This window comes from Neopsephotus bourkii, unplaced genomic scaffold, assembly GCF_033783945.1.
Source record: "Neopsephotus bourkii isolate Nb327-2 ecotype Australia unplaced genomic scaffold, CSIRO-AGI_Nbou_v1 NB_1250, whole genome shotgun sequence".
Classification (NCBI taxonomy): Eukaryota; Metazoa; Chordata; class Aves; order Psittaciformes; family Psittacidae; genus Neopsephotus; species Neopsephotus bourkii.
The window spans coordinates 4761049-4785809 of record NW_026901735.1 but is presented as its reverse complement, the minus strand read 5'-3'; the positions used below and the strand labels follow the sequence as shown (position 1 = coordinate 4785809).

At 53.3% G+C, this 24761-nt stretch overlaps 1 protein-coding gene across 1 annotated transcript; it reads left to right on the top strand.

Annotated features, from left to right (window-relative positions):
• Positions 1–18547, top strand: IL23R (interleukin 23 receptor). The gene is made up of 15 exons (XM_061364870.1): positions 1–152; positions 2413–2507; positions 3106–3399; positions 4013–4136; positions 4974–5167; positions 5407–5552; positions 5713–5872; positions 7341–7423; positions 7693–7909; positions 10230–10427; positions 11137–11214; positions 13741–13803; positions 14549–14645; positions 15807–15897; positions 16371–18547. The coding sequence occupies exons 2-15, from the start codon at positions 2450–2452 to the stop codon at positions 16989–16991; spliced, it is 2424 nt and encodes an 807-aa protein (XP_061220854.1). The 5' UTR covers positions 1–152; positions 2413–2449; the 3' UTR covers positions 16992–18547.
• The last annotated feature ends 6214 nt before the right edge of the window (positions 18548–24761 follow it).

Here is a 24761-nt window from a genome sequence, read left to right as displayed (position 1 = left end):
GGGATGCTGGGTTTCCCCATGGACTGACTCACACTGGAAACTCTCAGCTTCTCTATCTAGGTCAGGCTCGCACTCGCTGATGCTCCTCGCAGCGCTCGGCAGCCCCAGCCCCAGGCAGAGGGGCCCGGCAGCGCATCCTGAGCGCCAGCAAGGTAAGAACCCCCCCTCCCTCCCTGCTCTTCCCAGCTTCCAGCCTGCTCCCACCTGGATTCAGAGCCCCGAAGCCCCACTCCGTGTGTGTCTGCTGCTGTTTCTGTGTGCTGCTGCCAAGCGGGGGCTGCACATGGGTTGGGATGCACCAGGGACAGCTCTTTCCTTGTGCAGCTTGCGTTCCTTCAGCACCGGTGTACAAGGAGCCTTTCCCAGAGACGAGACCAGCCTGTCACTGCTCCAACAAGGGGAATGGTCTCATTCCACCTGGCTCCGGAGCTTGCACGTGCCCATCAACTGGAACACAGCCCCACGTGTGAGCCATCCCGGGGGGCAGAGCTGCAATCCCATCCCAGGGCTGGCACTGGGGCAGGTTTGATGGATTTCCAGCTCTTTTCATACAGCACAAGGTTGGGGTTGATGCTTTCCCCCCCCCGTTTGTTCTAACTTGCACGTTTGCAGGCAACTGGGAGGCCCTTCAAGCTCTTTTAGTGGGTCAGGTAATAGGAAAGCGCTTGAAATTTGACTCATTCATGAACACTTCAACAGCCCTTGAACCAAATGGGGTCAGCTCAGAGAGCAGAGAAACACAGCAGCCCTCGCTGGCCTTAGGAGCCTGGTGTGGGTTGACCAAGAGCATCTGGAAGCCGTTGCCGCTGGTGTGACCATGGCTCAGTGCATTCCTCAAGGGGAAACTCGCTGTTTGCAACCCCAGATGGGGCAGGGGGCTGTTGCTGGTGTGTGTCTCCAGTGCTGGGCTATAGCTCTAGTCATTTCTAGTCTCCATCTCTAGTGTGAGGCATCCCTGCCATCCAACCCAGAGGGCTGGAGCTGGATGAGCTTCGGGTCCTTTCCGACCCAAACCAATCTGCTTCTATGGTTTTAGTTATTGCTGGCTTAAAAAGAGAACTATGGAAGCACTACAAAAGGCTTGGCTCTGGTTTCAGCCCCAGGAGCTGTGTCCTTGCACCCCACTGGGCTGTGCCATGGCTGCTCCAAAGCCATTGAGCCCCATAACCTGTACCCTGAGCCCCATGGGGCTGGGCTTCCCCTTTGAGGGGGTTTCACCTTGTTGGGTGAACCCAAAGAGGCTGGGGAGGGAGGTGAAGGGAGCAGAGAAAACCTCAGGTGGGATGTGGGATGGGAGTGTGGCTCCTTGGGAAAGAGCGGAATTCCTTGCATGGGGCTCTGGAAACAGGCACGGCTCGGCTGGGGCAGGAGCTGCCATAGCAAAGGGGTGGGAAGGATGCTGTGGGAATGGGGAAAGCTGCTGCTCCACAACACCATGTCTGCTGAGGCCTGAGCATCTCCAGGGGTGCAGACTGCAGGGAAAGCCCTCAGGGCAGCCGGCCCCTTGGGTGGTTACCCTTAAAGTGCCTTTCCTTGTGTTTAACTGGGGAAATGGGGAAATCCACATCTTCAGTGTGAGCCCTTTGCCTCCTGTCCTGTCCCTGGGCTCCACTGACAGGAGCCTGGCTCCCACCATCAGACACCTGTGTAAGTGTGATGGGGAAGGGCTGAGGGACCAGGGGGGTTCAGATGGAGAAGAAAAGGCTCAGGGGGGACCTGATGGCTGCCTCCAACTGCCTGACAGGAGGATGGAGCCAGGAGGGGCTGGGCTCTGCTCCAAGGAACAAGGGATGGGACCAGAGGAACCGGCCTCAAGCTGCACCAGGGCAGGTTTAGATGGAGCTGAGGAACAATTCCTGCCCCAGAGGGTGCTCAGGCATTGGAACAGGCTGCCCAGGGCAGGGCTGCAGGCACCGGCCCTGCAAGGGTTCACACCCCGTGGAGACGAGGCCTCAGTGCCATGGGTTAGTGGTGGCCTTGGCAGGGCTGGGAATGGTTGGACTGGGTGAGCTTGAAGGGCTTTTCCAAGCTGGTTGATTCTAGGATGCTTCCCTGCATCTTTCTCCCTGCCCAGGATTACCGGAGGCTGCAGGAATGTGCTCCTGTGTGATCAGAAGTGAAGGACCGGGGGAATTCCACAGGCAGGAGAACTAAGAGGAATAGCGCTGGGGATGGGGAGCGTGGCCTCGGGGCTGCTCCCCGGGCACACCCTGGGTTACTCAATTCCTCATTCCCCCTCACTCCCACTGAGAGCACAGCCTTGCCTGACCCCGGAGCCCCAGGGAAACCCTCGCCACTCATCCCCATTCCCACCTCCGGGATGGTCCCTGCGCATCCCAGTGTGAGGGCAGGAGCGGCTGCACGGGGCTGCGGTGTTCCTGGTGTGACAGCTCCCACCTTTCCTCCCTCCAGACTATGCCACGTGTGGGCAGTGACCACAGCCCAGGCCATGGCGGGGTCCAGCAAGGCTTTGGCACTGCACATCCTGCTCTGCTGCCTGTGTGCAGGTAAGGGGCATCACCCCCAGCGACCACTGATCAAACACCATGCACCTACAGGGAATGGGAGTGGGAGAAGGAAAAGGATGGGGCTACAGCTATGGGTTTGGGGGAATGCTTTGTTAGCATTGCAGGGAGCTCCCATTGCACCCTTTTCTTCCCACTCACATCCTTGGAGTGGGGTCACATCAGCTGCAACCTGGTCCTGCCTTTGCAGAGATAGAGCCAGAGCACCCTGGTTCCAGGAAGGCAAAAGGAGCCGGATACGGTGCAGAGCTCTCATCTGATAGCGAGGAGCAGCGCAGGGGCTGCTGCCCTAATCTCAGGGGATCAGAGATCTCGAGACAACAGGTTATTTCCCTGCAGTCACTTGAACGTTAGAGCAGAACCAGCGCTGGTGAAAGGAGGGGTTGGTGAGCAGAGGGGAGGAGTCAGGAGGTGCTGGGTTGTGCTGAAGGCAAAGGGGTTTATCCCCATCCCGGGGGGAGCAAAGGGACAGACCCCACTGCGGGTCCTGCCCGGCTGCTGCCTGCATCCCAGCAGAGCAGCCCAGGAGCATCCCCTGCTCCCAGCCGGAGCTGCCCTGACTCAGCGGATGCTGGTGCAGGGGTTGCCAACATCAGGTGCTCGGGACACGTGTGGATCGAGCCCGCGCCGGTGGTGCGGATGGGCACCAACATCTCCATCAACTGCATCTCCACCCTCGGCTGCCCCTGGGCCAAGTTCCGCATCTTCTTCAACTACAGCCACGCTGAGGGGACCCTGGCCCCCCTCAACAGCAGCAGCGTCCGGCTCCGGCTGCAGGAGTTCCGGATGCACTTTGGGAGCGTGACCTGCTTCGCCCGCTGCCCCAACACCAACATGTACCAGCTCGTGTGCGGCACCACCGTCCTGGCCGGCTGTGAGTACCCCCTGGCCACAGGGGTCCATGGTTTGGGTTGGAAGGGACCCTAAAGCTCCTCCAGTTCCAACCCCTGCCAGGGGCAGGGACCCCTTCCACTGGAGCAGCTTGCTCCAAGCCCCTGTGTCCAACCTGGCCTTGAGCACTGCCAGGGATGGGGCAGCCACAGCTTCTCTGGGCACCCTGTGCCAGCGCCTCAGCACCCTCACAGGGAAGAGCTTCTGCCTAAGAGCTCAGCTCAGTCTCCCCTCGGGCAGGTTCAAGCCATTCCCCTTGGCCTGTCCCTACAGGCCCTTGTCCCAAGCCCCTCTCCAGCTTTCCTGCAGCCCCTTTAGGCACTGGAGCTGCTCTCAGGTCTCCCCTTCAGGAGCCTTCTCTTCTCCAGGCTGCCCCAGCCCAGCTCTCTCAGCCTGGCTCCAGAGCAGAGCTGCTCCAGCCCTCGCAGCATCTCCATGGCCTCCTCTGCACTCGCTCCAACAGCTCCACGTCCCTCCTGTGCTGCTGCCCCAGAGCTGGTCACAGCTCTGCAGGCCCTTGTGAAGGTGCCAGCGCCGAGGAATCTGCAGCACCAGTCAGGGCTTTCCACACTCTTTGCCTGACTTTGCCTCCCCAGACCCTCCGGACCCCCCCAGCAACCTGACCTGCGCCATCCAGGAGTGCTCGGAGCACATGGCATGCACATGGGATACAGGGCAGACAACCCACCTGCCCACCCAGTACACCCTGCACCTGCGCAGGTAACTCCCTTGGGATGGAAGCACCGGGATGGAGCCGGGAGGGAGCCCATGGGGTGCAGACAGGACCAGGAGGGAGTGCGGTAACCGGCAGAGCCGGCACATGGCGCTGCGATCACCCACAGACATGGGTGACACCAGGGCTGCTCTGCTGCTGGCACCCGTGCCCCACTTACACTTCCTAAAGCTCCTGGTCCCCTGCTTGCAAACCACATGTTAACCCGGGGGTTTCATTCTGCAGGGTGAGCTCTGTGCTCAGTGCTGTGAGCGCTGCATCGTCAGAGCACACCACAGCAATGCACCTGAGCTGCAGGGAGTGCAGAGGGTGCAGCCGTGCATGCACCTTGCACCTCCCAAACCCCCAGACTGAAACTGCAGCCGGGTGCAAGGATTGAACCCGAAGCAGCCGCGCTCTGTGCCGCAGCCCTTCCTACCCAGCCGGGGATGCTCTCTGCCACCGAAGCCCCGGTGACACAAGACTGGCAGGCTTTCAAAGCCAGCCTGACTCAGTCGTTGAAGCGAATGCACTAAATCCCATCACACAGAGGCTTTGTGAAGGGAAGTGATTAACCACCTGCCTCAGTCTGCTGGGGCTCAGACTGAACTGTGCAGAGAGGGCTGAGAATGTGCTCTTCCAACAGTGATGCTTCCAACACAGATGCTCCACAGACACGTCAAGAACTGAGGGCGTCACTTTCTAGTTCACTTTAAGAATGACAAACACTGGCTTTGGAGATGACTGTGCCCCTATCACAAGCTACAACCTATAGAGAGCTGTAGCTGCTTTTCCAATGGGTGCATGATGCTGAATGGGTTCTGACTATGCTGTCTTCTTCCCAGAGTGGGGACAGCAGTGACAGAGGATGCTAAGGAGGAGGAGGATGATGAAGAGGAGGAGAAGGTCTTCCCTGCGGGCTCACTGGTACCACTGAGCACACTGCATGGTGGGAACCACTACTCAGCATGGGTGCAGGCCAGCAACGTGCTGGGTGCTGCCCGCTCAGCCCCTCAGCCCCTCAACCTGCAGGAGCTCGGTATGTCCATCCCATCCCTCTGTCCCTCCATCCTGAGCTGCTCTGTGTGCTGGGGCTCTGCATGGCCACAGACACTGCCCCTGGATGTCACTTTAGGGGCACCAAGGGAAGGTTGGAAGTGTACGAGCTTTAAGCTCCCTTCCAACACCAACCATTCCATGGGTCCCTGAGCATGAGCACTGCAGCTCGCATGAGGGATGCCAGCCCCCCAGCCCGTGCTTTCTCTTCTTTCCTCGCAGTGATCCCCACTCTGCCCCTGGTCACCGGTGCGGAGACAACAGAGAGCCCAGCTCCCATCACCACCATCCACTGGAAGAGGCGGACGCTGCTGGAGGGCGTGCGCTGTGAGGAGCGGCACAAAGCCGCGGGCAGCGCTGCGTGGCATGTGAGAGCCTGCGACCCCAACCCGCCATGGGCACAGCCGCCCGCTAGGGCTCGCACCGGTGCTGGGCCTGCTGGGGCACCCATGGGAGCAGCTGGGCTCATTGGAAACGCACCCGCTCGCTGCGGCACCGGCAGCCATGGGCCCCCCGCTTCCCTTGCAGGTGGAGGTGTGGGACAGCCCGGCCCCGCCCGGGGCCCGCTCACAGCACAGCCTGCGCAGTGACACCCAGTACGTGTTCCAGGTCCGGTGCCGGCTCAGCGCTGCCGACAGCCCCTGGAGCGCCTGGAGCTCCCCCTTCCCCTACACCACCCCCGAGGCAGGTAAGCTCAGCCTCAGCTCTGCGTTATCCAAGCAGCCGGCAGCGCCTTGGGATGCTCTGTGGGAGCCTGGCCATGGGATGGGAGCCGGCGCATCCCTGGAGACACTGCTGGTTTAGATTGGATAGAAGGAAGAAATTCTTTCCTGTAAGGGTGGTGAGGCACTGGAATGGGTTGCGCAGGGAGGTTGTGAATGCTCCATCCCTGGCAGTGTTCAAGGCCAGGCTGGATGGACCCCTGGGTGATATGGTTTAGAGCGAGGTGTCCCTGCCCATGGCAGGGGGTTGGAACTGGATGATCTTAAAGTTCTCTCCAACCCTAACTATTCTGTTATTCTATGATGCTGTGGTCCAGGACTGCCACCACATCACCATCCCCACACTGCAGCTGAGGGATGAGCACTGTCACAAGCTGGCAGCTCATCTCATGCCCTGCAAGCACTCCCGGCCCTGTGGCATGCTGCAGGTCGTGGTGATTGAGGCAGATTCCTGAGGCTGCTGCAGTACGGTAGGAGCAGAAGAGAAACCAGACTGGCTTTGCAAGCACAGGGTTTTCCATACAGAAAGAGGGATGGGATCTGCTTATCCATCTTTGGCAGCTTTCTTGCTCCCCAGCAGCAGGGAACACCTCTTGCCCTAGATGGAAAATCCACATCATCCAAGGTGTCCCACCAGCCACAGACACCCGTTGTCTTGGGTCAACCTCCACCATTGCATCCTCGGTACTAACACCAGGATGAGCTTAGACACCCAGATACCTCAGCCTGCAGCAACAGAGACACCCAGTGAGCGATGCCCCCACATCCTGGTTACAGTGAGGAAGCTGGAGACAAGCATCACTCACTGCTCTTTGTAGTCTGGGTCACTTCCTCCCCACAGTGGCAGAGCTGTGCAGGAATGGGACTGCTGCTGGGCTCCCAACCCACATCCCTGCTGCTGCTGGGCTCCCAACCCGCATCCCTGCTGCTGCTGGGCTCCCAACCCGCATCCCTGCTGCTGCTGGGCTCCCAACCTGCATCCCTGCTGCTGCTGGGCTCCCAACCCGCATCCCTGCTGCTGCTGCTGGGCTCCCAACCTGCATCCCTGCTGCTGCTGGGCTCCCAACCCGCATCCCTGCTGCTGCTGCTGGGCTCCCAACCTGCATCCCTGCTGCTGCTGGGCTCCCAACCTGCATCCCTGCTGCTGCTGGGCTCCCAACCTGCATCCCTGCTGCTGCTGGGCTCCCAACCCACATCCCTGCTGCTGCTGCTGGGCTCCCAACCCGCATCCCTGCTGCTGGGCTCCCAACCCGCATCCCTGCTGCTGGGCTCCCTCACCATCACCATCCACATGGGATCCAGCCCTGCGTGGAGGCACCAGCCAAGTGGGGCTTTCTGCAGGGGCTGTGCGTGGATGGGAGCCCCACGGCACGGATGGGTGGGAGCCCCGGCTGACTCCACTCGGGGCTGCTCATCCCACCCTTCCTCCTGCAGCCCCCGCTGCAGCTCCCGAGGTCTGGCGGCGCCTGGGCCGGGCGTTCCCGAACGGCAGCCACGAGGTGACGGTCTTGGTCAAGGTAAGCTCTGGGTTTGGCAGCTACAGCGCGGTTTTCGAGTGCTTTGCTCCTCCCCTTAGGAGAGCACCCGCCAAGAGGCAGCAGAAGGCAATGCCCTTCCTAAAGAGCCCTGGGACCAAAGAGATGAGGAGAACAGGGGACCCCAACATGTCCTTTGGGGCAAAATCTCTCCATCCTTGCATAACCCATCCATGTTGCCCAGCCAAGGGGGTGTCTCAGTGCTGGACCCCGCACCCATCCCCATGGATGCTCTGTCTCACCTTTCACAGCCCCTTGCACCCCAGGATGCCCGCGGGAGGATCCTGGGCTACTCCGTGACCGCTGAGACCCCCGTGGGAACGGTGCTGCTCTGCAACACCTCCAGCATGGGCTGCAGCGTCCTGGTGCCCCCGGGAGCCCGCACCCTCCGGGTCACCGCGCACAACTCCAAGGGGGCTTCCAGCCCCGCCAGCATCACCCTCACCCAGGGCAGCAACAGCCAGGAAGGTAGGAACCAACTCACACCGACTGCAGCCTTCATGAGATGGCTTTAGTCTGCATGGGAGGGCAGCTTCTGCGTGCATGGCTTGGGAGCTGCCCTCTTCAGCAGGGGCTGTAGGGACAGGCCAAGGGGAATGGCTTGAACCTGCCCGAGGGGAGACTGAGCTGAGCTCTTAGGCAGAAGCTCTTCCCTGTGAGGGTGCTGAGGCGCTGGCACAGGGTGCCCAGAGAAGCTGTGGCTGCCCCATCCCTGGCAGTGCTCAAGGCCAGGTTGGACACAGGGGCTTGGAGCAAGCTGCTCCAGTGGAAGGGGTCCCTGCCCGTGGCAGGGGTTGGAGCTGGAGGAGCTTTAAGGTCCCTTCAACACAAACCAGGCTGGGGTTCTATGAAAGCAAAAGGAAAAGGCCCAGCAGAGCTCTGCCTGCTCTGCTGAGGGAACACAGCATCCTGCAGGCAAGGCCAGCATTCCCCGCAGATGGAGATGCTCCATGGTCGCGTACCTCAGCCCTTGGCCTTTGCAGCAAGAAGCTTAAGCATGAGTTAATCCTGCCTGTGTTGCCTGGCAGGGATGTGCTGTGCCATGGTGCAAAACAGCTCCTCTGCCAGGGACGCAGCCCCTGCTGTGAGCTGGGTCCTTGCAAGCACAAAGGCAGGGGACAAAACCAACCCTCCCAGGCCACTTCCCTGCACCACAGGCTGTGGTTTTTCCCACAGCCATCACTTGCTTATTTGTGAAAACTGACTCTTAATGAGCAACGGGGGGGAAAGCCCCATTCAAACTGAGGACAAATCCGTTACTAAAAAGAGACCAGAGAGAAAGAAGGTGGAAAATCCACTCAAATCTCTCGTACTTATCAGAATCATAGACCCTTCCTGTAAGAAATGACAAGTAAAGCATTTCAGAAGAGGCACGACAAAGCTGAAGGTGTGTTTTTGTGCTACCTATATGTGAGCACACATTTACATACTAAACAAGAGCTAACAGGGCTTATTTAAAGAGCTTTAAGCTAGATTTGAAGGGGGAAAGGGATAAAACCAGTCTCACTAGAGGTAAGCCAGGGGCAGCACACTGATGTTGGGGGGACAGTGGCCAGCAGGTCCTTCAGTCTGCCATCTCAGTGGAGGCAGAGGATGGAGATGCATACGCCAGCAAAGATGCAAGGGCTCCTGATGTGTTGGAAAACATGAAAGGGTCTAAGAACAGTCATGTAGGAAGTAGGGCTTCTCACTCCAAAAGCATGGTGGGACCAACAGCCCCACTGAAGGCTAGGTTGGATGGGTCTTGAGCAAGCTGCTCTAGTGGAAGGGGTCCCTGCCCATGGCAGGGGTTGGAACTAGGTGAGCTTTAAGGTCCCTTTAACCCAAACCGTTCCATGATCTACCCTGATGGACACAGCCTGGGTAACAAACAAGAAAAGGGGGAGCTGGAAGCCAACAATGACATAGTTTTCATCATGGAAACATGGTGGGATGGCCGGCACAACTGGAGTGCTGCAGTGGATGGCTGTGAACTCTTCAGAAGGGACAGGCAAAAGAAGAGGCAGTGGGGTAAAGGAATGTTTTGATTGTCTAGAGCTTAATGCTGGTGTCAACAGGATTGGGTGTTTATGGGTACAAATCAAGGGGGAAGGACAGCAGAGTAGATATCATGGTGGGAGTCTGTTCTAGACCACCCAATTTGGGTGAAGAGGCAGATGAAACAGTCTATAAGCACAATCACTACTTCTTATTCTCATGGGGGACTTCAACTTAGATTGGATCTAAGGAGGAAATTCTTTCCTGTGAGGGTGGTGAGGCACTGGAATGGGTTGCCCAGGGAGGTTGTGAATGCTCCATCCCTGGCAGTGTTCAAGGCCAGGTGGGATGAGGCCTTGGATAATATGGTTTGGAGCGAGGTGTCCCTGCCCATGGCAGGGGGTTGGAACTGGATGATCTTAAGGTCTTTTCCAACCCTAACTATTCTATGATTCTATGATTCTATGATTCTAACTTACCAGACGTCTGTTGGAAATGCAATACAGCAGAGAGGAAACAGGTTGGGAGGTTCATGGAGCGTGTGGAAGAGAACTTCCCAACACAAACGGTGAGGGAACCAGCTTGGGAAGGCACCCACTGGACCTGTTTGTGAACAGAGAAGGACTTGTGAGCCGTGTGATGGCTGGAAGCTGTCTTGGGCAGAACAATCACAAAGTGTTAGAGGCTCCCTCTTCAGCCTTTAAACACCACCCTGAAAGACTCATTTTGCCTGTGCTTAGCTGACCCTTCTGTTCTCCTGCTCTTCCAAGATGAGGTTGGGATGCAGACCCTTTTCCGTCTCTCTCCACAGAGTTCCCAGCACCAGTGGCTGTGGAGGTCAAGCCTGAGAACCAGAGCAAGGTCTCGGTGGCCTGGCAGCCCCCCAGCCACAGCAGGAGGTCCCCTCTGTGGTTCATTGTGGAATGGGTTTCCAGCACCCCATACAGCCTGAAGGAGCAGTACTTTTGGAAGAAAGTCCCATACCAGGCAACACACACACACATCCAAGGTAAGGCATCCCAAGAGTCTTGGTGCTGTTTGGTGCAGTTCATCAGGGTGTTATAAAGCCAAACTACGTTAAAGGCAGAGCTTCATTTGCAGTTGAGCCCCTGCCCACTGGTTTTGGAGAGTGGGACCATGAAGAGCCCTTAGGGATCAAGGGGGAATGAAGCAATAGGAGACATGAGGACAGTCAGGAGGATTTGGACCTCCAGATGAAGGTTACAGGGACAGAGAATGAAGTGACAAATGAGCTGGCAGGCAGGGATGGCACACCAGACCTGAGGAGGCCTCTCCAAGCACAGGAGATGCACCTAGTTAAAGGATGCAGAGATGCACTAAGACTTGCTTTAGCACCTCTCCTCCCCACCATGCCCAGAGGGACAAGCATGCAGGTCCTTACCAACACAGCCTGAGCCCAACAGCACAAGCATCTCAGGACCCATCCCACTTCATTCCTGCATCCCACATTAATCCTGATGTTGATTGGGTTTTGGGGTCCTTCCTAGCCAGTTACATGATGAAGCTTTTGCTCTTCCACGTGTGTTCTGGGCGACAACTCGCGCAATGGCTATTCCCAGGAGAGGGAAGACTCAGAGATGCGCATCCTCCCACACCTCCATCTGCTTTCACCATGCAATAACAAGCCCTTGGGCAAGCCTAGAGCTTCCACAGCAGCTCACAACCACATTCTAAAGGTAAATCTTGCTTCTTTGCAGCAGAGGCAGGAGGTCACATCAATGTGTCAGTATACGCAGTCTACCCTGATGGAGCCAGCAAACCCAGCTCCAGCCAAGGTAAGCCTGGCTGGGTGGAGAAGCTGCTGCTTGCTGCAATGGGGCTGCAGAGCTCAGCCTGCTGCTTCATTCCTGATGCTGCCACAGTCTGCCAGCTTTGTGGGATTACTTAGGTTTTAGAAGCAACATGTAAATCCCTCCCATTGACCAGAGGAAAGGACTCTGGGTGGGAGCCTCTTGGCTGCAGGACACAGAAACAGGCTTTTTTATCAATGCATTTGCATGAAAGCCTTCTCCAGCTGATCTTTGCTCCTGTGCACAGACCTAACACAGGAGAACCACGCTCATTTCACAAGGTACACCATTCTCCCTTTCTGTGATAGGGAAGATGAGGTTGCTGCTTTACACAATGACAATGAAGCATTACAGATTAATCAAAATACACAAAACAACTTTTATAGAGACCAAATGGCCAAGCTGCAGGTTACTATTCCTTACCTGGAGTGGGAAGAAGGTGGCCTTCCATTCTGGAAACTCCTTTAGAGAAGAGCATGGACCAGTTCACAAAGGAAAGAGAGGACTGCCATCACCTCCAGCACTGCATGGGTTGGCTTTGGGTATCCTTAAGAGCTGGGCACACCAGGTCCCTGAGCTGTTCCATCCTGCTGCTGGTCCTCACCCAGGATAACCCATGCACAGCTCAACATCTGAGCACTGAGGACACCTCCCAGCACCACTGTACCTGCTCCATGGATGCCACAGCACAGGCGAAACCTTTATGGGTGCTGCAGTGCTCAGTGGTGGTGGGGCAGGTCCCTAGAGATAAGGAAGCCATGAAGTCAGACCCAGGTTTAGCTCTCCAGAGCTCTTCCAGCACAGCCTCGGAAGGGAGTGGGGACCCAGGGATGAGCTTAAATAGAGCCCCGGGCAGGGGCGTGGGTAGAGGTCCCAGGTGAGGCAGGTCAGGACCATTCAGCCCTGTTAGCATCCTGCATCCCCTGACAGAGCCGGCAATAGCTGCAGGAACCGGTAGCACCTGAGGAGGTCATCCGTTCCCCATCCCTGCTGCGGTGCTGTTTTAGATGGGCTCTTTGAAGCTGCTCAGGTGCTTTCCCTGTGCCAAACCAGCTCCGTGTTTGTGGTGAGCACCCCTCGTGGCTTTGAGAAGGGCACGTGTTCCATTTTTCACCCAAAATAGGAGCAAATATTCCTGACCAGTTCATCCCAGGCTGCTCATGGCTGTTAGCCCTGGCTATTAGGTGTTGCCTATTAGGTCTCTGCCCAGAGAATGGGGAAGAGCAGGGTGTCAGGAGCAGGATGCTCTAGCCTTAGCACTAGCAATGGCTTAGGTATGTGTTAAATGCTTAATAAAATAGAGACTTCATCCTTAGCGCAGACTCCTTTAACAAAGCTTGGGGGTTCAGGTGGGGAAGTACCAATAAGCAGCATCAGGGAAGCTCGTGTCTGTGGCCAGGTTTGCCTTCAAAGCACGCACAGTGAAGTCCTCCAGCTTGACCCCACAGGCTGAAACTCGTTCTTCATCCTATTCAGATGAGCCTGTCAATCACCAGGAAGGCATTCCTGTAATCTTATTGTTGCTCATTTATACACGTTCAATGTGCCGGTGACACAGAACTGCAGAATTCCCAGGCTGCAGAACACATATTCCTTCACTTTCCTTCCACAATCCCATACATCTGAGAGATGTTTTGAAGCATCTGCAGCAACTGCAGCTGAGTGGGCTTGAAATGGAGACACTGCTTAGGGGAGTGAAATACTGAACTCCGGAGCTCCGCTAGGAGATGCATGCGCTTCAGATGCACAGAATCAGAGGCAACACCTTTCCTGGGATTTTTCTTTCCCTTAGAGAGGAAAAAATTGCATTTGGCCTTGGGTCTGTGTTGGTGTTTGCTAAGGAGAAGAGATCATGGAATCCCAGCATGGTTTGGGTTGAAGGGACCTTAAAGCTCCTCCAGCTCCAACCCCTGCCACAAGCAGGGACCCCTTCCACTGGAGCAGCTTGCTCCAAGCCCCTGTGTCCAACCTGGCCTTGAGCACTGCCAGGGATGGGGCAGCCACAGCTCCTCTGGGCACCCTGTGCCAGCGCCTCAGATCCCAAGGGAATTGCTGAATTTAGCCATGAAGAAAGCTTGTTTTAGCAAAAAGACACTTCTTGCTCTTTAGCTGCAGATCCTCCCTCACTGCACAGCCCATCACACAACCAGATACTGTCAGCAGATTCAATCCCATGGTATTCAGGCACTTTGGGAAAGCATCTGTAGGTGCTCGTGAACAATGATGTACAGTTCCTCAGGAAGATGGGATTCTTGTTTCAGGTCCTGAGGGGAGCGATGTGCATGGAAGATGTTTTATAGTTGGTGTTATGTATTCATCAGCATCTTGTTTAACTGGATCCATGAGAAATAGGAGATTCCACAGCCAGAGCTGGAGTTATTAATGACTTCAGGGGTCTTTATTTTTCTCATTATTAATTTTTCTAAATAAGATTTAACAAAACCAAAGCAATCCACAGCTTCTCTGTCATCCCATAGATGAAGTTATGGGCATTTTCTTTCTCTCCCTAAGCCCCTCCAGAAGACCAGCTCCTGGAGAGCACCTACAGCAGCACCTACAGCGAGCTCTCCCATGGTAAGAGCACAGTAGCTCAGGCTGGGTAAGCCGGACCTTTCTCCTTGACCAGAAGTGGAAATTGCAGCCTGAGCTTCACCTGCAGCACCTGGTGATGGGGAAGCAAAAGCTCCCTTGTGCTTTGGAGAGCTCAGGGCCACCAAAGCAGCTTTTTACTTGCTGGGGACATGAGACACATGCAGTGCTCTCAGGGATGGATTGCACCCACATAGTGCGTGCCTTCAGTTTCGCTTCCTAATGAGACTTACACTACATTGTAAGGTACAAGTAGGAGATAAGAGAACAAGGAAATACAAGATAATGTTACGTAGCACAACAGCAACAGGCTGTTTCAATCTTGCACTTTGAACCAGAGACTCATTTAAGCATTTCCCATCCACTTCTCCAACTTTGGTTATGCTCTGGTGTGCACTTCTCCTGCTGAAGGTTCCGTTATGATCTGCTGCATTACTTAAACCAAAAGCAAAAGCAATGAAAGCCGAAGAATTCACTTCCATGTTTCTGGAAGGTCAGGCTGGGTAGGAAATGGTTAAACACAGTGACCACACTTAGCATCAGTTGAGTGACCTCCTGCCCTGGGCACAGGGATGCTCTAGTCACAGTTCTGCCTTTGCTTCCTTAACAGAGGAGCGAAGGGGCAAGTGAAATGCTGGAGGCTGTCTTAGCAAAGATCTGCCCTTTACATCACCAGACATCATGGCAATGGGGCAATGGGGTGACCTGTTTCCTCTTTATCCTGTTTCAGATGATGACATTGGACTTTTCCTGGGCCTGGGCATCAGCGTGCTCCTATTATCGGTTGTTTTCTTAATTCTGGTATTTAAAAAATCAGCCAGAAAAAGGTATGACTTTCACCTCCGGTTTCTGTTCCTTATCTCCAACTCATGCTTTTGTTACAGAGTGTTTGAAAGCTGCCTACAGAAACCAGTCCTTTTCACTGCAGCCTGCTCTTTCTGAGGGCAAGTCCACCCATTGGCCAGATTGCTGTATGAAGACATCTATGTGCTCTGTAGTGAGGCAGGGACCAACACAGAGTAAAAGTCATTCCTCTGTAAAGGCCGGCCTGAGGGATGTGTGATATTATTATAGAGACATGAGGGCAGGGCTAGGAAAAGAGGAAAACCATAATCTCCATTGGTAAGTTTTATCCTGGCATAAAAGTATATCCCAGTCTTGGTATGCTGAAGGCAGAGATTGAAGACTGGAGCACCTGGAAAACTCAACTGAGAGGATCTTAACACTGTTTTGTAACTGCTGCTCCCTAGGCACCCTCACAAACCAGTGCTCATCTATCCCGGTTTGCCCTTTAACTGGAATGGGGATGTCCAGGAGTCCGGGCGCTGCTGTCCCTGACACAGACCCATGGGAATGGGAGACCTCAATGGCACATGGTGCTGGTCAGACCTTCCCAACCAAACATGAAAGAGGGGAGAGGAGAGCTGGGGGTGGAGGGTGTTGAAGAGCTGCCTCTTTCGGTTCCTGAACCCAGCCTCATTCTTCTGCTCTCGCTGTCATTGTGAAACACGGGCATTCCAGCAGCAACAGGGGCTGTTTCCCAGCAGCAAGACATGCAAACAGCAGCAAAATTCAAGTCTCTTGCCAATGGTTTTCATTTCTGGTGCAGCTTTGGCTGCAGGAAAATCAGCTTTCACCAGTGCTGTGTGTTTGCTCTCATCAGCCCCAGGCATGCGTCTCCTCTGGTTCAATGCTCCGTCCTCCTCCCATCACCCCTCAGAATAACATTTCCACATGCAGAGAGTTTTACATCAAGCATTTACCTGCAGTCATTTAGCTTCCAGGCTTGCACCACCACGAGTCAAATCTAGGGGGGTAAAAGGTTGAAAGATGAAGAGCTAGAGTCCAATGGAGCTTCCAGGCCATCCTTAAAGGATGGATGCCCTTTGTGTGCCCCTCCTGCTGAGGGACATTTCATCCTGCATGAAGAATAAGTGACTAATAGCACGGACTAACACCTTGGGGTTTATCTGTTCCTTTTGGTACAGAATTCATGCCCTGGCTGTGTCAATCCTGCCAAAATGGCTGTTGGAAGACATCCCCCACATGGAAAACAGCAACATGGTGAAGTTGCTCCAGGTAACTGCACCGTGAGCCCCCAGCTTTGCTTCGCTTGTCTCCCCTTAGGTTAAAGCTTGCTCTAGAGCTGTGAGAAACAAGGGTAGGAAAAGAACTGAGCTCTAAGGGACCAGAAACTGATGAGGAATCTCTTACTCAGGCATCTGCAAAGTGCATGGGAGCCCAGCTTAGCTGAGGCCTTTAAACCTTGCCTCAATGTACTCTTTATTGCATATAGTATATTGACCACAGTGGATGCAAGCTGCCTTGAAGGGCATGCAGAAGCATAGAGACAGGCACAGCTGCTCCCTGTCTTCTCTCATCCACCTCACTGCCGTCTCATTCACAGGGGGGATTGGATGACAGAGGTTGGAAGGAAGATGGGATGCAGACACCAAGTCATTGCCCCATTTCTTCCTCGGGATGCTCAAATGATAGCTGTCCCATTGGTAATATCTGCCAGTTTGTTACTACCCCAATCCTTTTCCTTGCAGGAAAACAGTGCTTTCCTGAGTAACAGCCTCCATGAGCCGTTTGTGGACACCAGTGACCCCGCAGTTATGGAAGTAGAGGAGGTGCCAGCACACGAGGTGTACAAGAACATAGTCACCAGAAGGAATCCCAGCAGAGAGATCCCCAAGGACGGGGAGCTCAAGGAGAGCACGGTGCCAGCTACCACCATGCCCTTTGAGCACATCAGTGACTACAAACCTCAGGTGTCCGATGGGAACGCGCTGGGATACGTAGCAGCCAATATTTACCAAACAGAGCCCCCAGCATCCCTCCCAGAACCGGAGACAAACCTCTTCTTCAGAGACTACACGAGCTCCTTTCCCCACATGTGGGATATGGAGGAAGGGGGACACCACGTCTGCCTGCTGGAGAAGATCAACCTCGTCTTGAACAACAGCCAGAGTGGGCAAAGCCACACGTTCAGCTCAACCCAGGCGGGATGTGGCTCCCTCCTGGACAACCAGTGGGGACACACTGCAGCCAGTGAGGTTCAAGAGCAAATGCTGGTCCCCGATGAGCTGCTCTCCTGCCTGCGAGCCATGAACGGGCAGCCGGTGGATATAAAGACCTGCTTTCCACAGAACATCGGAAGATTACTTTGAGAGGTGGTGCAGCTCTGTTTAAAACCCCCCAAAGCGATGACCATGGCACAAGTCAGCCTCGGAGACTGCAAACAGCAGTCATAGAATGGTTTGGGTTGGAAGGGACCTTAAAGCTCCTCCGGCTCCAACCCCTGCCACAGGCAGGGACCCCTTCCACTGGAGCAGCTTGCTCCAAGCCCCTGTGTCCAACCTGGCCTTGAACACTGCCAGGGATGGGCCAAAACCTCCAAATCTGAAATTCTTGTGGCTGCTGGAATGTTTTGGCCAGAATATCACAATCGTAAACTTACATCATTTTGTCACAAGCATAAACCCCATAAAACCTGCATTCCCATGAGAACTGAAATATGAACCAGGTGATTGCTGCAGGGTGCAAAATGCTTCCATTACTATTCAAAATCTTTCTCTTGTTAAATCACAGAATAGGTTTGGGTTGGAATATTTGGAGCATTTCATCCCTGGAGCTGATTGCAGCTAAGATGGATAAAACCATCCCTTAGACATCATGATGGAAACGTATGGAATATCTTGGGATCACTCCTAAAGAAGCGACACTACACCAAGGAGGATTTATATATCATACAGCACACACGGGTACCAAGAACATGAAATCTTTTCTTAACTCAATTTCATTTTCCCTCCCATTAAGTAATAAAGAACACATCAGGTAAGAACAAGCCTCCATCATCTGCCAGGCTGATTTAAAGTCCCTTGGAATTAGTCACTGGACAGATTCTCCACTATGGGCCAGGGATTTATCATCGCACAGCAGCTTGTCAGCACCTCAACCTTGCTGTGTAAAGCATGACGTGATGCAGTGGAATAGCATTAGGCACATGGATTTGGATCTTCTGACACCCAGAAAATGAAATACAGGGGTCTCCTTAACCGATATATCTATAACCTATCTAGAGTTGCCCACTTTATTATTATGAAATCACTTTTTTGCAGTGGAACTGCTATATCTGGATATTAGAATCTTCCCTTCAATTTTTGTTAGGCACTCTATGTGTTTCTCTAACTGCTGTGGCCCAAATGGATTTATTGTGTTGTCCACCCCTGGATACCTTCCAACCAGCATTGCTGAGCGCTGCCCTTGTTTCCTCCCAACAACCCAAGAGATCTGATGCTCACATTTACAGGGTAGTAGCTACCTGGCAAGACCTCTTTAGAAGCAGCAAACCGTTTCCAAGCCAGAGATGTGACTTTGGCATGTAACCGAGTCTAAAATTAGTGAGTGCTGCCTGTGCAGGAAGGAAACCGTACGAGAAGAGCCGCGGGCTGGCGGCAGCTCAGACGTGAGCTGGGGAAGGTGTTTTTTCTGTGTCCACATCCTGAGGCTCGCGCTGCCTCCGTCATCTCAACTACCAAACCCTGCGGGTGACAATGCTCCTCTGGGCACTGGAGCAGCTTGCTCCAAGCCCTGTGTCCAACCTGGCCTTGAGCACTGCCAGGGATGGGGCAGCCACAGCTTCTCTGGGCACCCTGTGCCAGCGCCTCAGCACCCTCACAGGGAAGAGCTTCTGCCTAAGAGCTCAGCTCAGTCTCCCCTCGGGCAGGTTCAAGCCATTCCCCTTGGCCTGTCCCTACAGGCCCTTGCACATTCTCACATACAATACATCTCCCCCTCTCCCTCCATTCTAAGCCATCTGGACAGTGCTTGTATCTGGTTGCATCTTTTGAACCATTTGGCAATGGGCTAAACGATCTGACAGGGTGGTTGGAACTTAATGGTCCTTAAGGTCCCCTCTAACCTGAACCACCCTATGATTCTATGATACCTGTGCTGCTCACCTCTGGCAATGAATACACTGGTGAGTAAATAGACAGCAGGAATTTTGGTAACAATCCAATATCCTTTCATGTCTTCACTTCCAGGTTCTTACTTGTCAGATGTATTTGCTTGCTCTGCTGTTTGTCTTCACCTTCTTTGCCCTTGGAAAGCATTTTGTATCCCTCTTGTGTCTTCTTTCCACCAAGTGCAGTATTTAGGGGGGCAAAACCAGCATCCTGAGTGACAGCGATTGAACTATTGGCAAGCAAGTCCAACACCGAGATCCTCACAGAGGGCAACCCTTGGATATAGGGATGGCCTGGTGCTTTGAGTCAAATCAAGATATTGCTCTCAGTGCATCCATTTTAACACCTCAGGGTTTACTCCCTCCCTCAGATATTACATACTTAGTCTTGATGTGGATATTCTCTGAACCTGTTCCTAGGTTTGGTTATCTTGTTGGTGGCCGTATCTTGTGCTAGGTGATTTCCACAGATTATGTATCAATTTGCAATGAATTTTGTGTGCTGTTCAGCTTCATTGCAATGTGGGGTTGTGCACGTTGGAGGCACATAAAGGAAGTATATGCTGAGTAATGTCTCTACCCACAGAGAGCACCAACAAGTGTTGATCTCTGATGCAACCCTCACTCAACCTGCACGAGATTGCAAAGTCATCTGTGTTATCTGCATGGCATTATTTTATGACAGGACATTTTCTTTCTGTGCTGAATGAGTAACACAGAGCAAGCAGCTGCTGTTGAAGCTGTAGATGGACCTTTTATATAAATGGAAGGAGAGAACAAATGAATAAGAGGTTGGGTGTAGTCCCTTCAGAGCTTCAGCAGGCTCAGAACAGCAGAGCCATCCACTGCCTGCTCTTATCTCCATCCCATCACACCAGTAAAGGGTGTATCAAGTGTGAGCTTGTGAACTTGTTGGGGCACAAGCCCTGAGCTCAGCACTAGGAGTTACCAACAGCGCTGGTGCAGATCAGCCAGAGACACTCCCTTTGGCACTTGTTCATCACCCTTCTTCAAACAGCATGCTTGAAAATCAGTTACATTAAATGCATAATAAAGAAACAACAAATAAACTTCATGCAGAGTAATTTAGGCATTAAATGCATGGAATCATGGAATCCCAGAATGGTTTGTGTTGGAAGGGACCCTGAAGCTCATCCAGCTCCAACCCCCTGCCATGGGCAGAGATACCTTCCACTAGAGCAGCTTGCTCGCAGGCCTCGATATCCATCGATAGCTACAATCACATGCAATCAATATGCAGAAGTGTGCATCAATAGCTACAATTTCAGATCACTTCTGCTGCTGCTCTGCCACCATTACCTTGCTTCCTGCAGGAGGACACAGCACTCACTCTGGTTCAGTGTGTGAAGCACAGGAGAGATGGGACACAGCACTCACTCTGGTTCAGTGTGTGAAGCACAGGAGAGATGGGACACAGCACTCACTCTGGTTCAGTGTGTGAAGCACAGGAGAGATGGAACACAGCACTCACTCTGGTTCAGTGTGTGAAGCACAGGAGAGATGGGACACAGCACTCACTCTGGTTCAGTGTGTGAAGCACAGGAGAGATGGGTTTTAGGCTCAGCTCAGTCACCAACTGGCTGCGTGACCTTCACCAAGCCATTTTGCCTCTGTTTCTCTACCACAGAGTCAGGACAGTAACAATTACTACCTGCAGCAAAGCCTCGGGATCTAAAGCACCGTGCGGCATTTGATAACAGTGCAAGAATAGGAAGAAAACAGAAGCATCTTCTGAGTCATCTTGTGCTGCTCATTTCTGTTCTGCATCATCTCCCGACTGCTCCATGCTGAAAGGTCTGCAGCGTTTGGCTGCAGTAAATGGGGGACAGGATTTACTGGCAGATAAATACACTGCAGAGCCTAAACCGGGAGTAAAAGCTTCAACATCTCACACAGCTGAAGTAACAGCAGCAGAACCCAGGGGGGTTCTGAAGGCATCGACACAAGATCAAAGCCCAGGTTGTGCCCAACACTTATAGGCAAAGCTGCAGATAAATGCTTGGATCAGCAAGAGCCGCTTGAAAATGCAGCGATGGAAAAGCGACAGCAGAAGAAATGGCCACGGAACAGAAGCAGGAATATTCAATATAAATGATGCTATTTGGTGCAGCCTCTCACATCCCTTCGCCTTCAGGAGGATTAATTCTTTAGGAGGGATTACTCATGGGGTACAGGAGCTGAGCACAACGGTGGGGACTGAAACCAAACTCACATCTCATAGAAGAGGATGTGAGAAGTGAGGCTGTGGTTTGTGTCTCGGCTGGCTTCACTGAATGTCAGCTGCACAGAGCCACAGCGATGGAAATACCACTTGTAAAGCACTGGGAGCAGGATTCAGATGGACAATCAAAGCATTGAACACAATGAACAGAAGACAAACTGTGGAAGTGATCTATTAAAGGAGATTTCAGGACTGCTGCTTACCAAACCAGCCAAGACTTTCCTTAACAAAAAGGAATGATTCTTGCCACAAGAATATTAGGAAGAACCACAGTTCTTAACCTCTTAATGGATGCAGGGTGGTGCTGTGTCTCACACATCACCTGTGTGATGCACAACCACAATGTGCACAGCAGATGCAAACACTAATGGAGCCAGTGCACAGACTGTCTGAATACTGAAGATGTACAAACACGCAGTAAATTACTGCAGCGAGTTACTACCTATTCTATTGCTTTAGCAGTACCTTCAATACCACTGCAGACCTATGGACCAAAACTCCACTCCATGCTGCAAGGAACACAGCATCTGAGCAGCTAAAATCCACTAAAGCAGCTGAAGTGACTGCATGGCTGCAAGAATGGCAGCAGGAATGACCAGGCCAGGCTGTTCCTGGCACAACTGTGTGAGCCTGGGCTGTGGTTTGACATTCAGCAAACTGAGAATTCCTGTCCCATCAACCACATGTGCAGTGGTTCCACCTCTTCCACGGTGCTGATGTGAGTCATTGTTCTGTGCAGCAAATTGCATCGAACAATGAAGATGCTGCGAGGGCTGGAGCAGCTCTGCTCTGGAGAAGAGAAGGCTCCTGAAGGGGAGACCTGAGAGCAGCTCCAGTGCATAAAGGGGCTGCAGGAAAGCTGGAGAGGGGCTTGGGACAAGGGCCTGTAGGGACAGGCCAAGGGGAATGGCTTGAACCTGCCCGAGGGGAGACTGAGCTGAGCTCTTAGGCAGAAGCTCTTCCCTGTGAGGGTGCTGAGGCGCTGGCACAGGGTGCCCAGAGAAGCTGTGGCTGCCCCATCCCTGACAGTGCTCAAGGCCAGGTTGGACACAGGGGCTTGGAGCAAGCTGCTCCAGTGGAAGGGGTCCCTGCCCGTGGCAGGGGTTGGAGCTGGAGGAGCTTTAAGGTCCCTTCCAACCCAAACTAGGCTGGGATTGCACGATTCTATTGCAAGTCCAAGTTATACCCAGCTGATCACAATTCCAAGTAACATCTGTGATTTGGTTTTGTTTATTCCATATTCAACACTGAATTAATGGTACCTTCTTTCAGCTTCTCAAGTGTTACAAAGGCCTTGGTGTTGGTGCTGTATGCCGGGTTGGTGACCGCAGAGGGCTGACGTGCCAAGTGTTGGTGTTGCTGGCTCCATCTGCTCCAGAAGTCCCTGTCCTCAGCTGCCCGTGGTGGTCCTGCTATTCAGAAGGCTCTTCCTGAGTACCCTGGTTATCAGCTGTTGAAAGCTCAGCACCGAAGAGCCAGAGAGCATCTTGTCCATAGGGATAGTGGCTGATGATAGAGGGTTGGCAGCATCGCGATTAAACCACAGACTATGACATTGCAACAGCATGCAACCACAGTAAGATCAATGCAGTGCTCATGGTGTGTCCAGAGACCTCTCATTCAATGCTGCACAGATTTGCCTGTGTGGGCCCTGGTACAATCAGATCTAGAAACTGTTCTCCTTTCTGGAACCTCATCACCAAAACCAGAATGAGAAACCAACAGATGCTCGTAGGGATCACACAGAAAGAGCAGGCTGGAAGGAGTCACCCTTGAACAGGGTGTGAGATACCAGTCTGAGAGCAGCCTGTGAACCTCTGAGGTCTTCAAGCTTGCAGAGTAAACAGCTTCGGGGTTTTTAATGGTTGTCTTGCTGACAAAAGGCAATGGAATTATGTTGAAGACCAACTGAAGGCAAAAGATTGTGGCTTACCCTGGAAAGAGCAGGATGCAAACCCCATTGCAGCTCTGCCTCAGCTGGACTGGACAAGGTGGCAAAATCCCAGCCTGGTTTGTGTTGGAAGGGGCCTTAAAGCTCGCCCAGTTCCAACCCCTGCCACGGGCAGGGACCCCTTCCACTGGAGCAGCTTGCTCCAAGCCCCTGTGTCCAACCTGGCCTTGAGCACTGCCAGGGATGGGGCAGCCACAGCTTCTCTGGGCACCCTGTGCCAGCGCCTCAGCACCCTCACAGGGAAGAGCTTCTGCCTAAGAGCTAAGCAAAGAACTCCAGAGAATCTTACGGAGGAAATGCATTGGAGAAACAACCCTGCTCCTGACTGACCACAGCGGCATTTCAGATATACTCATGTCCTCTTTAAGCACTCAATGATTAGCCCTGTCCCTCTCACCATCACTGCACTGGTGACTCACCGCCATTCCCCCACGATTCTTCTTCCTCAAGGTTATTTCCAGACCTACAACCTGACACAACCAGAGAGTGCAAAGGCTGCACCTGCAGATTTCGCTTCTGACTCTGAATTCTCCTTCCTTCAGTCGCTATTTCAACCCAAGCACTCGCCTGCTTCCTGACCGCCCTCCAGCCTCCTTCAGTCTTCAGCTTTACCTTTCTCTGAGTTGCATCACAGCAGTCGGACAGGAGGCAGCTTTGCACCTGCGGTTTTAGACAGCAGGTTTTTAACTCACAAAGCCAATGAGCACCGTGTCTGAACGAGCCATTCCTGCTCTTTGTGATCGGTTTGGTTGGCTTTTAGGCGCACTTTTGATCCCAGATAAATTACTTTGTCATTCACTTCCAGAAAGTGGGCATGAACTGCTGCAATAATACACATTCAAATGGTATTGCATCATTTACAGCCACTTTGTTTTCACCATCTATAGGGAAAGTCTATATTCTTTACACACCCTTTTTCTATGTTCCAGCATTCATCGTGCTATGAGGATAAGCTGAAGCAGAGAGCATCTTAACACTGAAGGAGCTACCAATGAAAAGTCCTTCCAGATTCATATCACAGCAAGCTCTGCAGAAGTAAGGAGGTGAAATAAGTGCAGGCACCCCTACACCTTGTCCCATGGGCTTGCCATAACCACCATCACACACTGTTGGCAGCAAAGCTCTGCAAGGACACAGTTTGTCACCCTCCTGCAAGCAGTCTCCACCCAAGGTCCCAGGTATTCCCTGAAGAGCTCACTGAACAAGCGTCCTTCGGTCTTGCGTTTCCAGCTACACACGGGCATGGCTCAGTCGCTGGCATGGGTTTCACCCTGTGAGAGCCAGGCTGCCGGTGGATCTCAGACAGCACCAGTGCTCAGCAGGATCTGGCCACTGCCACCACACACATGGCAGCTTCTCACATCAGCTGCTGCTGGTGCTTTCCCAAGCCCTGTTTCTGGGTCAGACCCCCCTCCCCACAGAGCTGATGACTCCATTCTTGCCTTGACATCACCCCTGCCCATAGAGCGGGATGCTGGCACAGCAGCCTTAGCACCGGCACCCTGTGCTTCGGCTCTTGTGCTGCAGCCAAACCCAGGGCAGCAGGGCTGCACTGAGCACTCTTTGCTATAGGACTCACAAGCACCACGTGTGTGCTCCTGGAGCTTTGTGCTCCATGCAAGACAATGAAGAAAGAGTTGGCTGAAAAAGCAGGCTTTGGTGCTGAGAATTGAGCAAAAAAGAAAAGAGAAAATGAAAAGGGAAAGGGAAAAAGAAAGAAAAAAGAAAAAAAAAAGAAGAAGAAAAGTAGAAGAGAAAATAAAGAAAAAGAAAAAAGA

Coding starts and splice junctions, on each gene's coding strand:
- IL23R (XM_061364870.1), top strand. CDS start 2,450: ATGGCGGGGTCCAGCAAGGCTTTGGCACTGCACATCCTGCTCTGCTGC. Junction 2,508..3,105: donor GCTCTGCTGCCTGTGTGCAG/GTAAGGGGCATC, acceptor ATGCTGGTGCAG/GGGTTGCCAACATCAGGTGC. Junction 5,168..5,406: donor CCTCAACCTGCAGGAGCTCG/GTATGTCCATCC, acceptor CTTTCCTCGCAG/TGATCCCCACTCTGCCCCTG.